The sequence below is a fragment of the Eublepharis macularius genome, chromosome 1, assembly GCF_028583425.1.
Source record: "Eublepharis macularius isolate TG4126 chromosome 1, MPM_Emac_v1.0, whole genome shotgun sequence".
In the NCBI taxonomy this organism is placed as follows: Eukaryota; Metazoa; Chordata; class Lepidosauria; order Squamata; family Eublepharidae; genus Eublepharis; species Eublepharis macularius.
In genome coordinates, this window is record NC_072790.1 from 217,044,414 (window position 1) to 217,058,522 (window position 14,109).

Sequence of the window (14,109 nt, forward strand, 5' to 3'; positions counted from 1 at the left end):
ATAGTTGAAGTAAATTTGGGGCAGCCAGACCTCACTCTTCACTCCTATGCTTAAAGGTGGTGGTTACATTCCTGCTTGACTGGAGCCTATCTCTGCCCAATCACTGATTAAAATATTTGTACTAATCTCTTTGCACAAATCAAAACACCCTTTACTGAAACACTCATTTATTCCTTACCTGACTAGCATCTTTTACATGTATGTTATCTATTAGTTTGCACAGCAACCAGAAATATTCCTTACAGCCAGGCTGTAAAATGGGTTCTTCTTCATAATCTTCTATCTGAGAAAAAATAATCATTTTTTTTTCATAAGCATATTCATAAATGAGCTAAATTTCTGATGGTGCGATTTAATTTTACAGCTGCTTTCTCCAAGGCACAGAGTCTTTTGTAAAGATTGCTGTCCAATTCCTTTCCCGCATCTGGAGAACTAGTAACCTATCTAGGGGCCTCCTTTGGTGCCTCTCTCCACCCAGGATGCATGTTCATGATGGGTACCCCTGCACCTTTTGCCTGTCTACTTCACTTGTATGGTTCTGCCTTTGGAACAACCTGGTCAAGATATTTTCCTCCACCAATGGAGAATAAACATAAAATTATTTTTCCTTAATATTATCATGCAAAGTGAGCATCTATGCTTACACTAGGAGCATCAACATTTCAAACTGTGTTTTGTAACCTGGGATACTTTCCCCAATTTATCACTTCCAAGAAGGGTGAACAGAAAAGCACATGCTCACCAGCCACACAGGCTCTAGCAGTATGTCAGCACACAATGGTGTGTGAGCCAGGGCAGAATAGGGAACCAGGACAGAAACAGTCAATGGGCTGGATCCATCTACTTTCTCCACTAATGCAAAAGGGAAGAGGGACTTCCCTTTGACTACCAAAAAGGGTATGCTGAGAATAATAGGATCTGCACAGACAAAAGCCATGAAGGACAAGGACTATAGCACAGTGAAGTGTTATTATTATTATTAATTTATTATATTAGATTTTTAGTCCGCCCTCCCTACCAGGAGGGCTCAGGGTGGAGTACAACTTTTCAATTTACATAAATAACAGTTAAAAACAGATAAAACATTATACAAATAAAATTAAAACAACTTTATACAATAAATACAATACAGCTTCTCTTCAGATGGTGACAATAAAATACTACATTTCAGGGCCTAGCTCATATATAGGATCATATACAGGGTGGTGGACAGATCTTTAGTGTGGCCGGTGGGGGCCCAACCTAGCCTCCACCATATGCTTGGCGGAACATCTCTGTCTTACAGGCCTGGCAGAAAGATAAATCCTGTTGGGCCCTGGTTTCCTCAGACAGAGAGTTCCACCAGGTCAGTGCCAGGACCAAAAAGGCCCTGGCTCTGGTCGAGGCCAGGCAGGCCTCCCTTGGGCCAGGGACCACCAACAGTTGTTTATTTGTTGAACAACGCATCCTCTGGGGTACATATGGGGAGAGGCGGTCCTGCAGATATGCTGGGCCTAGTCCACATAGGGCTTTATAGATCAACACCAAAATCTTGAACCAGACCCAGTACTCAACCGGCAACCAATGCAGCTGGCATAGTATAGGTGTTATATGTTCCCTAATCGAGACCCTTGCAATTACTCGTGCAGCTGCATTTTGGACCAGCTGTAGCCTTCGGATCAGGCCCAGGGGAAGCCCTACGTAGAGCGAGTTGCAGTAGTCTAGTCTAGAGGTGAGACTGAATGAAAAAGCTAGGTGAGATTGAATGAAAAAGCTAGCTGGATCCAACACTGTAATTTCCCTTTGACATCGACTTATGAGATTACAAATTTGACTTCCAGTCTGTAGGCTGGACAGGAATTAACAGCACATAGGAAGTTACACTTGAGTAGATCTTAAAGGCAGAGCATAAAGCAAAGTACAAGTGATGCTTTTTTGTTATCCAGTGGAAAGCTAACCAACTTATGCAGTATTTAATTTATGTCCTAATCAATATGCACAAACAACTGGAGGCTGAGAAAAGCGGTCACCTAAAAAATGACTTGCCCTTCTTCTTAGGGAAGCAAAATTCCTAATTTGAGAATTGTGGATCTATGGAAATTCTATTAAGAGAAAAAGCGTTCTCTCTCTCTCTCTTTTTGCAACTGTTACACAAACTTTGTTTGTTTGGTTACCTTGATAGGTTTCAGTGCCTGAGCATCAGGCAGAAACTTCAACAATGCTGAGGCAGCCAGCAGCAGAAAAGATCTGTTTATTGATTCTCCTCCATCTAAACCAGACAATGATAATTTGTACAAACCATTACAGGACTCATGACGGACTGCAGTCTGAAATAAAAGAATAAAACAGAATTAATTTAAATGAAAAACAATTTTAATTTTCTCTAGCGTGTGTAAACACTGCTTTCATCATGTTTGATACATCTACTGTTAGCCTGAATCTAAACAATGGTGCAGACATCTCTTCATAAAATTCAAACAAAATGTTATTTCTGAATGTTTCTGGAGATAAAACACAGACTAAAAAAGAGCAATGTAGGAAGAAGGATATTTGAATGGGCTCACAGTAATTAAGGATAAAAAACTGAGTCCTGGAAAACTAAGCTATTTGAAATGACTGGAGTACTTAAATTTGACATAAGGTATGACCTTTTTTAAAAAAAAACCTACCTCAGGAATGAGAAGGGTAAGTTTCTTTAGCCAGTCGTGTAAATTATCACTATCTGCTAGGCTGGATTTCACTATAGAGCAGCAGTGAGCCCAACTCACTAAGAGCCACATTGAATAGTGAGTAACTAAGGGAAGACCAAAACACAGCAATTAACAGAGTTCATACACAATACCCTCTGGGTTTTCTTTCAAGATCAAGAGCTTGAACAGAATGCAGAGGTACTTTCCCATGAGAACTTTGCACTTGCAAAGTAGCCATCTTGCTTAAACTGGATGGATATGCCTGTAAAGCAGCTATGTCTGTTTAAGTCCACCTTGAGAAGCGTCTGGAGCAACAACCCCCTACTCCCCCAACACACACTCAGTCAAATTTAGTTCAGTAAAAGTTACTGAAAATGGCAGCAGCCACCACCCAACCATTTAAATTTCTTTTCAATCATTACTGTCAGAAAGAGACGACTGCTCCCTGACATGGATGCTTTTGCTTCTTTCCCAATAGAGATGAGCATGAACCAGCAAAACCGCCATGAACCGTGGTTCGTCGTGTTTCACGAACCACAAACTTTCACAAACTTGCCCAGGTTTGTGAACCGGTTCGTTTGGTTCATCACTTTCAGGGGTTGTAGAACGGCCCCTTTGACAGTCAAGAGATACCAAACTCACAGGAACTCTTCAGCAGGCTCTCCTCCAGCCACCTTCCAAGTTTGACAAAGATTGGATTTCAGATGTCCAAATTATACACCCCCAAAGCGGTTGCCCCCAAGAAAGTTCCATTGCCAATTGACTTGCATTGGCTCCTCTGAAATATGGTGCAGCATCAAAAAGTTGCCATGAAAATGTGGGATGGAGAGGAAGATTCTGTAACTCCACGAACCAAATGAACAGCTCTAAAGTTCATCACAGTTCATCAGAACCTGCCCAGTTTGTCACGAACTTTGGTTCGTATTTCGCTTCGTGCCCACCTCTATTTCCCAAAGCTAGCCCATATTCCACTTCACAACCAGTCCATTTTGTTTTCCTCCATGCACCCCATTCCCACAAGCTAGAAAGCACCCTGGTGGTGCACAGGACTGGAAGGGCGGGGGAGCTCCCCCACTGGAAGGAACTAAGCAAAGCAAAAAAGGAAGAGTAATTTGTTCCAGGATAATCTCTGCCACTGCAGGAGAATTAGTCTTGATGCGCTCCTATTTGAGGTACAGATGCCTCTGCAAAGCAGTTTTCAAGATAAATCTCTCCACCAAATAGAATAAAGGTTCTTCGCTCCCCAGAAAAGTTTATAATGCATCTACAGTGATGTGCTATTTTTTTTGCTCTAAAGCCTATCCTTTAGGATGATATGACACAAAGTTAGCTGAATCAACTAATCAATTTTGCTGCTAAGTAGTGCATTGCTAACCTTCATGTCTTGACCTATGATCAGCTTGAGCTTTCAACACCCTGTTCAGGAAGAAAAACATGCCAATTAGACTTTGATGAAAGAAACCTAACATATCATACTAAAAAGCAGCAACTATCATAATAGCAAGATGTTACATATATAAGCCTGCTAAATGAGAGGAAATGGGGCATGTGAAGAATTATCAGTGAAAACAGGTCCCTTAAACACAAAAGGTCCTGATAAAATCTCTGGGTGGGAAGCCATAACACCCCCTCTTCATGAGCATTTGTAGCTTTGTACAGAATACTATTTCGTTGTGTATAGCCTATAGCATGGAGCATGGAGAAAAAGGTTCAGCAAAGCTGCATGCTGGGGGCCAGTAGGGATTGTGAACAGCCAGGCCTTGTGCCTGCAGGGCCAAAGTGGAGCCAAAGGTGGGAGGACAGGATAGCTTGCACTGGCTCCAGCAACCAGCATGGGCAGGTACCAACATCAGATCACGGCTGTGCTGACAGACTACAGGCTGCCCAACATAATTGTTTGTGTCTTCTAGATCAAAAGTAGGTCCTCCCCCTGCCACGGCACTGTTGAGAACAAGAATGCCCTGCATAATTGGGTGATTTTCCTCTCTCACATGGGCGAGAAGCCAAGTTCACAAAATATTGCAGTACAATGCCTTATAGGGAAGTCTAGAAAAAACAATCACTTCTACTATACTTTTAAAAACTACATTTTATTCCTTTCTGAAACTCATCAATTCACTACGATGCTTTAATGCAAATACATATACTATAAATCTTACCAAAGGTATTAAAAAAAGGTTATTGTACCTAGGCGCCAAGTTGTCATATGTATAAGCAACACACATAAGTCGCTGAATCAAGCTGGTTCCCTGGACAAGTACAAGAAATACCTTTAAAAAAATTGAAGTCAAAAGAAAACAGTTAATGCAGCTGCTATCTTAGAAACTATATGCATTCTTTATGCCTTTGAACAAACCTGAAACATAGTTAGGCAACTATGGCCTGACAAAGACCTAACAGCAAATCACAGTCTTTCACCTCATGAATGAGTCACAGTTTGCCATTACACATGAAGCACAAAACTACAATTTGTTGTTCTAATTACAAATCTGGATCCCAAATCAAGATTAAACCACTGTTTATAATACTTTTGCAAGGAAAAGCACAAGTCACAGGACCAGATCCAACCAACTTTTTCCACTCAATCTTACCTATTTATTTATTTATTTATTTATGTTATTTATAGCCGCCTTTACCAAGACTCAAGTTGGATTACACAGTGCAAGTTAGTACAGTCAGTTTCAAAGACATTTCAATAAATGTATAATAGAGAATGTACATGCAAATTTGCAAAAATTTAAAACCAGCAGAAATCCAATAGAGAGCTGAAAGAAGCAATTCTAAGACTAACATGTAGGAACTACCCAGTAGGATCATTCTTACAGCAATAGTAGTAATCGCTTAATAATAGTAATCACCTAATCACTCTCCTTCCTACAGCCCTTGTCCCACACATTTTTTTGTTCCTGCAGGTCCCGTGTTCCTCAGCATCCCTTTTTGGATGCTCCCCCCTTCTTTTTGCAATCAGTGGAAAAGTTGGCTGGATCCAACCTATAGTTTATGATTCAGACATAACAGCAACTATAGTTTGCCATGAAAGCAGATGTCTCTCATTAGCTCTAGCTAAGTTTATTCATATGGTTGCAAGCCACAGTTAATGGTTACTTTTGAACTTTTGCCTATATAAATCTCAGAGCTGGAGCAACAGCAGGGTAACCTACAGCCATCCAAATGCACTTGAATATTTCATTACTCCCTTAAAATCTGCCAAGAGCAGAGTTCTCACAATTCGCCAGAAAACCTGCTCCACTGCCCAGTGCCTTTTACAACTTAGGAGCAGCTTTGGTCGAACCCTGAGCTCATTTCATTTCAGCACACAGTCATTTTAAGCTCAACTGCCCCATGTGCTTTGTAAGGTCTCTGGCATTTCCAACACTTTATCACAGCTAACCTTCCACTTGAAGTATGTTGCAAATGTCCCTAGGTGAGCAGCAGTTTGCACTTGTATGTCCTACTTACACATCATCCTACATGCCACTTTAAAGGAGGGGCTAGTAGTCAAAATAGCCTTATGTTACAGTTTCCAACTGGGGAAGCTATGGAATTGCCACTTTGTTTGATTTTCTGGGATGGGTAATCTCTTTTTCCTATGTACCCCATTCAAAGCTCTTTGTATAGGGTAGGACAAAGGAAGGAACCAACATGTGTAGTGGTTAAAGTGTTGTAACAGAAGCTGGAAGGCATGGGTTCGAATCCCCACTCTGCCAGGGAACGTTGCCGGGTGGCCTTGAACCAGTTACACAATCTCAGGCTAACCTACCTCACATGCATTTCAGGTGGGTAACCACACTGGACCACAGTAGAAGAGCAAGATTCAAGTCCAGTAGCACCTTAAAGTTCAACAAGATTTCCAGGGTATGACCTGTAAAGAGTCAAAGCTCCCTTTGTCAGATATGTATGTGATGAATGGAGCTTTGACTCTAGAAAGTTTATACCCTGGAAATCTTGTGGTTTTTATGGTGCTACTGGACTCAAAACTTGCTTTTCTACCTCACAGGGTTGTTGGAGGATAAAATGGAGGACAGTAGAATGATGTATGCTGCTTTGTTTGTGTCCCCACTGATGAGAAACGCAGGGCATAAATCATGAAAATAGATACAGAATGTACTTGTTCATTTAAGTCCATGCTTCCTCAAGACAGCTTTGTGTCCTTTAATCAAGTTTTATCTTCCTGCCTTAGGTTTGTCTATACCTGGCTGTTACAACAGGAATTCAGTAGACAGAGGAGAGGTAGTCTAAAAGAATTAGCGAAATGCTGATGCCAGGGAAGGGGACATTTTGCCTTAGTCCAAGTAGTTTAAAAAGTTATGCAGAAAATGTAGTTGTTTGTGCCTCACCTCTGTCAGGCGAGGTATGTGAAGGCCCTTTGCATGGTCTCCTGCAGTTTTCCGTGATTTCCCCGGCCAAGTTCTTTTCCTGTGGCTCTCAGCTACTCCAGACCAGGCAAAGACATCATGATAAGCCAAATCCAAATCTGAGGGATCTACTGCAAACTGGCATATCAACTTCAGCAAGCAGGCTAAACAATCAAGCAGCCACTGCAAATAAGGAAATTCGGCTCAGTTTTAAGTTGGTTTATCATTCTGATTTTTATTTATTTATATAGCTTCACAAAGAGTATGGTGCTTTATGAAGTATAAGACAAATAGCTGCCCAGAGGGCACTACAATCTAAAATCTGAAACAGCATAAGGAGGGGAGGGAGGTAGAACAGGAACAAACTTGTGAAGAATGTGTGTTCATTCTAGTTAAATGTACTTAGGTTTAGTTGCGATGGGAAAGAGGAAAGGAAGAAGTGGCATCATGCAGGTGTTCTAGGAAATGATTCTAGGCAAAAGGAACAATAAGCATAAAGGGCAAAGTAGTTTGAAGGAGCAGAAGATCTTGGGTTAAATGAGGACGGAGAAGTTGGACTAACAAAGCAACAGGCAGAGATGCATCATGATGTGGGTGTAGGGGGGCAAGTCACAGAAGACTGAAGGGAACAAAGTATTTGTGCTACATCTGGCATTAGACATGAAGCCAGTATAAGGATTTAAAAAGTAGCATCATATGGTCAGAATGATGAGAATGAAATATTGGACTTACCACGAAGGTTTGTTCTCATCAGTGGATTGGAAATTATCCTTCAGTGGCTTGTACCTGCCCTTTCTCCATGGGCAGGGCATATGCCAATTTCTTGCAAAGTCTTCCACTATGCTCAAGGAGCCCCCCCACCCCCACCCCGGCTGATATCTTGCCAAGCTTTTGATGAGACAGCTCCATATGTGGCACGGCCATCTCAGGGTATAATTCTGTATCAGTCTGAAGACCTGTAACTGGACATACTATCAGAATGCAATACCAGGATAAACAATGGTTCCTAATGAGCTCCACATCCAACTGTGTAGTTCCTCTTGAATTCTTCTTTGCCAACTAGGTTGAAGGATTACTTCTAATCCACTGATGGAAAATACCTCATGATTAGTCCAATGTTTTGTTCTCCATCAGTGGGGGAATGTATTAAGTGGGATACAGAAAAGCTTCCTTATCCCAAATCGGGGCAGAATTATTGAGAAACTATCTTTTGGAGGACATATCTGTCAAACCCTGCCTCTGCCAATGCTAATGTGCCTCACAAAAGCAGAGGCTGATGTCCAAGTGGATGTCCTACAGATTTCTGCAATGGATACATGAGTAAAAAAGGCTGCAGAAGTAGCAGCTGCTCTTGTGGAACAGACAGTCACCCAAGACGACGTCAGAATATGTTGTGCATCATAGGCTAAGGAAATGCATGCTTTAATCCATTTGGCACTGTTGCCAATGGGGCCTTCTTCTCCATGGTATTAGGTAAGAAGGAGACAAAGAAAGTATCGCAGGATCGGAAGGCTTCTGTCCTTTTAATACAGATGTGGAAAGCCCTCCAAACATCTAACTTGTGCCCTTCCTCCATGGAGGCACAACCATATCTGAGGGCCCTCGTCAAAGGACATGATAGCAGGAGCTGGCACTGGCTAATGAAAGAACCTAGCCTGTTCCCTGTTGGAAGTTTTCTGAGAAACCTCAGGGACAGCTTGTCCGGTGAATCTTAGGCAGGAGGTGACTTCCCCCAAGAGGTGCAGGAAGTCTTCTTGTTGAAACAGCCCTGTTGTAGCTGAGCCTGATGATGTAGTTGCTTCATCTGACCGCTCTCCTTCTTCCTTATCTGAAGGCATGGAATCAGAATAAGAGTTGGAATGCAATGACTCCAAATGGCCAGAGGGGATAAAATGTGCCAGCCTAGGAAGCAAGGGCAGGAAGGTGCCCCAGCCTCATGGTCTGTGGGGCCTAGAAGAAGAGCTGCAATGGTTGGCTCTGTTGGTAGCCCTCGGATCTGGGGAGTAAGAGCTAGGTTCCTCAGAGGAATGGTACTGGCATCTGCTATATCCTTTTCTTCACCTTTTCGGGGCGCAGGGGAGGAGGAAGAGGCGGTCTCCCTCTTTTTATAGTGTTTTCTTTTTTCGTGCCTTTCTCAGATTGTGCAGATGTTACTACTTTTTTAGCATATAGCCAGAGATCTGGATGGAGAGAACCCCTGTCAATGTTGATATGTGGGGAATGGAGAGAAGAGCCATCCTCAGAAGGCAGAAGCATTTTCCCCTTCACTATTTTGAAGCTCCCTTCCCGTAGTTCAGACTGGAAGATGGGAGGTGCGGGGTAACACACTTTCAGTGCTCATGCTTGCCAGGGCCTTCTGGCCTTGTGGAGATGCAAGAGAGAGAGAGGCATCAGCTCAGATAAGCTAGGAATGCTTCTGCAGACCGTTACTTCAGAGTGGAAGAGGGCCTGCTGATTGCTCTCTATCCCTACCAGTGCTTTGGCAGGGGAGAGGAGAACAACAGCTGAAGGAGAAGTGTTGGTAGCCATCAAGGAAGTTTGCTCTGGAGCTCCAAAGCACAAGGCTGTTGTGCTGTCCTGTTGTGGGGGCTCCGCTGAAGTCGCTTCCTTAGGGCATTCTGAGGTGGCTTTGGCATGAGCAGACAAAGCAGATTTCTTTTGATGTTTTGTTCATGGGAGAAGGCAGGGCATGGACTGGGAAGGGGGGAGACATTTCCCTGGCCATAGTGGAAGCCTTTGCAAGAAATGTGCATATGTCCTGCTCACGGATAAAGGGGGAGGCACAACCCACTCAAAGATTCCTTTCCTAATGATGAAAAAGAGGAATTTCCTAATGATGAAAAAGAGGACACTGAGAGATCTCTGTCTTTTGGTGCTACACCTCTGAAGATGCCAGCCACAGCTGCTGGCGAAACGTCAGGAACTACAATGCCAAGACCACGGCAATACAGCCCGGAAAACCCACAACAACCATCGTTCTCCGGCCGTGAAAGCCTTCGACAATACATCAAAAAGAGGAATTATTTTGATGGCAGAATGCTGTATAGAAGCAAGGGGCTGAACTCAGACATTGAACACTACAGTACAGAAGGCTGATGTAGTAAAGGCAACAGACTGGACAGTGAACAAGATTTTGCTGATGGGTAGTGAGAAAGGGTTGCATTTTGCATTGTTGTAAAGGGAGAAAATAGTGGGGAAATGCTATCAATGGAACATGGGGGAAATGAGGAGAGCAAAGCTGGAAAGGAAAGATGAGATGCTGGGCGGAAGGAGCTTGAGAAAGTGACAAGACATTTAAGTGGAAATTTCAGACATGCCACTAGGATACAAGAGACTGGATGGAGGGAGAAAGTTCAAAGGTGAAGAGGTAGTGTTAAGTGACAGCAGTGTGTGTTTTGACAGTTAATAACATCTTTAAAGATTTTAGAATTAGCCGTGTTTAAAAAATGCCTTAAATGTGTGTACTATAATGAACTTCACAGAAAAGATCCACATACTGCAGGCTTCCACATTCACTTCAATAGAGGTGGGCACTGAGCATGGCCAATTGCACACACAAAGCAACACTTGCTGTTGAAATAAACAGGGAAAGCCTTGCAGTCAGGGAAGCTCTAGCTTGACTGAGGAAACAAGTTCCTAACAATGCACATGCTTATGTCTTGGTGACCCTCTTATGAAAAAGAATCTGTCAAGCTATAAATGTGATTAAGGAACATAGCCAAGAAGGACCTACCACAGTCCACGATTCTTGCTCTTTAGGCTCTAGAATCCCAGAATTAAAGATTTCCAGTAGCTGCTGAAGCCCTCCAGAAGCAACAAACTGTATAAAAAAGTTATGAAAGCTAAAATAAAATACCAACATTAAATATTATGTTGCATGATACAAACGTCTCTATCAAACATTACTAAGCAGCTTTTTGTTATCTCACAAACAAATATCTCCCTTTTAAAGTGTCTAGTCCACATAACTATAGAAGTAGGAAAGAAAGGTTCACAACTGAAGAAGAGAGACCATATATTCCTTAAGTTTTTGAAATCCTACACATTATCTCATGACTTTTGGATGCTAATGTGTTTGATTATTCTGTGTTAGAAGCACCAGGGTGTTGCTCAGCAGACTGGAGGGGATTCTCTACACTTCACAACACACCCATTTTTCATCTTTTAAAAAAATAAAAAGTACAATTTACACAGCAAAAGATAAACATGCCTCTGTTCACTGTCACTTCTATGACAGATAGTGCAATGTAATGTAATGCATTGCCTTAATACTGACCACACTCATACATATCCTAAATAACTAGTGTGAAGTATGTGTGAGAAACATCCAAATCAGTTGCAGTTCCCCAACATTTTTCAAAGTGAACACATGGGTTGAATTTGTACTCCCTACATAAGAGTCTGAAGTAAAATAGTAAAATTTTAAATGTTTAAATTGCAGTTTTAATGCTTTGGTGTTTGCTGTCTTGTGGACCCTGTTTGGGTAGAAAGGTGACAAAGAAAATTTTAAAATAAAATCTTACTCTACAACCTTATCCTCAGGAACACAACAGACTTTTAATGCAAGGATTTCAGCAAGCAAGAGGTTTGTTTACTACAAGTTGGTCCCTTCTGCTGTAAAATCCCAGCTTCATGAAAGCAACTTTCAAATTTTTCACTGATTTCAGCAGAAAAAGGTGTATGTTTCGGTCACAAAGACAGCACAGAAATGTAATATCAACTAACCTTGCAGCTCCAAGTGTTTTTACTATTTTCTATTTGATCTTCACTCGAGTCATCAGAATCTGGATACAGATCACTGTAACTTCCCTAAAGTTAAAGACAAAAACTGAATTATTACCAAAGACATGCAATATATCTAGCATCTAGATCAAGAGAGAGACAGAGACATAATGCCATTTAAGGACATTTTAAAATGCAAATTGATTTTTACCGTGGATTCCCGCCTTATTCTTCTGTTGGGTTTTCCAAGAGCTTCAATGATTTCAAGGGCATACAAAAGTTTATGGGCACTTTTTATTCTCAAGAGATCTTTCCAATTGAATCCATCATTACCCTTTAAAAAGATCAAAGCATTACAACCAGTAACACCAGCACAATAGCCTAAGGAGAAGGCAACTAACAGGTTTGTATTAATTTTCATTTATTACAACATTCCTTAACTATTTAAATTATATTCAACAGAAGATAATGATGGCACAAATATGAAGTGACAGTTCTTAAGCTGTGCTACAAGATGCCACCATTGGCTCCTGATGTTCTTTCAAAAAGTCTGAGGCAGAAATCAAAGAGAGAAATGCTGACATGTTGGAAAATAGTAAAGAGTCCAGTAGCACCTTTAAGACTAACCAACTTATTGGTAGCATAAGTTTTCGAGAACCACAGCTCTCTTCGTCAGAGGCATCTGATGAAGAGAGCTGTGGTTCTCAAAAGCTTATGCTACAAATAAGTTGGTTAGTCTTAAAGGTGCTACTGGACTCTTTACTATTTTGCAACTACAGACTAACACGGCTAACTCCTCTGGATCTATGAAATGTTGGAGATTCTCTGGAACTTCCCTCAGATGCTGAAGCAGCAAGTCACTTGTCAATTTATTATTTTTTATTTAAATTGAAAAACAATTTGACTCTTCAACACTGCAAGCAACAACGGGGAAGATTTAGGAGGGTAGACAGGTCTGCAGTACTACAGCAGAATTTGAGACTAGCTGCATCTTAAAGAGAACAACGAGATTTTCAGTGTCTGAAGTGGAACTCTGACTCTTGAAAGTTTACAGACTGAAAACCTTGTTGGTCTCTAAGGTGTCCCTGGACTCAAATCCTGCTGTTCAATTGCAGAGGAAGTGTCAAAGCAATTCTCTGCCATGCGTGCAATGATTTCATTGTATCTTGGTCACAAAGGATTAGTGCAGCAAAAAAGTTTACATTTAGAAGCCTTTTGAACATCCTCCCACACGGTGACCAGAAGCAAGAAAAATAACTGTCCACAAAAGTACATTGTTTTTCAATGCAACAAAATAATGCGGATCAGCTCAGTTCAAGAGTTATGAAATAATTGCTACTACAACCATTCAAAACACAGAAGAATGTCTTTGTTACCCGATAGGGTGTATTGATACCAGTGTCGAACAATCGGTTCCTATATACTTTCTGGCATAATTCATAATATTTGCACTGAGGCTCAAAAAGCTTTTGTCCCTATGTTTTTAGTGCTGTCACTTTTCGGGCATTTTCAGTGCTCCTAACTGAGCTACAGCTAGGATTGCCAATCAGATGGAGGTGGGAGAGAGGGAGAACTACAGCAGAAGAACAATAAGTAAAAGGATCTGATCTTGTCACTGGTACATCATTTTCAGGATACAATCCGGAAGTGGCAATGGGTAGCTCTAGGAATTGCAGAACCCTACAATTTCTAGAGCTATCGCTGTCACTTCTGGGTTGTACCTCAGAGCTTTATTTTTATTTTTATTGGAAGAGCAGCAGGCAAATAGAAAATTACCAGGAGATTGCTTGCCATAAGTAGGTAACTGGTAAGCCTAGCTACAGGGTACATCATGGCTGCTGCCTGCCCTGGACTCAGTGGAGTTGCCACCCTCCTGGCTTGGGGGCTGTTGGAGGTCACCCACCCCCACCAGAGGGAGACCTCCGACCCCTAAGCTGACCCAGCTGCCATAGGTCAATTGGCCCCCAGCCAAAGGATGCTCCGGGCGATGGTGAGGCTAGAGGATGAGTGGCAGCTGGAGGAGGAGGTAGGGTGCAAGCCACAGAGTCCCACAGTGCTGGGAAGGATGCCACCAAAGCAGGCCAAGGCAGCAATGCACCCCCCCCCCAGGGGCCATGCCCCACTGCGAGGGCTGTGGCCAGAGTTCTCGCCCACCTGGAGCAGAGCACAGGAGGTGGGGCCTGAGCAGCTGGCACAGCCTCACCTCCCGAGCAGCAAGCCCTTGGCCCCCAATCAGAAGAGGCTGCCCCAGCCATCTGCTCAAGCTGTGGTGGCCAAAGGGTGGCCTCACCCAATGCAGCTGGGCTGAGCATGCTTGGGCCGGAAGGCAGGGGCCTGGGACGGAAAGGGGGTGGGGCCTGGCT

General features: G+C 42.5%; 1 protein-coding gene across 2 annotated transcripts in view; it reads right to left on the reverse strand.

Moving 5' to 3' along the window:
- USP34 (ubiquitin specific peptidase 34) overlaps positions 1 to 14,109 on the reverse strand; it is a 133,325-nt gene that overhangs the window by 45,862 nt on the left and 73,354 nt on the right. For both annotated transcript variants that reach the window (XM_054987582.1, XM_054987579.1), the window contains exons 31-39: positions 11,958 to 12,080; positions 11,750 to 11,833; positions 10,758 to 10,844; positions 7,007 to 7,207; positions 4,857 to 4,939; positions 4,045 to 4,085; positions 2,649 to 2,773; positions 2,154 to 2,306; positions 179 to 283 (exon numbers count right to left, since the gene is read on the reverse strand). In XM_054987582.1, coding sequence (XP_054843557.1) covers positions 179 to 283; positions 2,154 to 2,306; positions 2,649 to 2,773; positions 4,045 to 4,085; positions 4,857 to 4,939; positions 7,007 to 7,207; positions 10,758 to 10,844; positions 11,750 to 11,833; positions 11,958 to 12,080 — 1,002 coding nt within the window. The remainder of the gene's footprint in view (positions 1 to 178; positions 284 to 2,153; positions 2,307 to 2,648; positions 2,774 to 4,044; positions 4,086 to 4,856; positions 4,940 to 7,006; positions 7,208 to 10,757; positions 10,845 to 11,749; positions 11,834 to 11,957; positions 12,081 to 14,109) is intronic.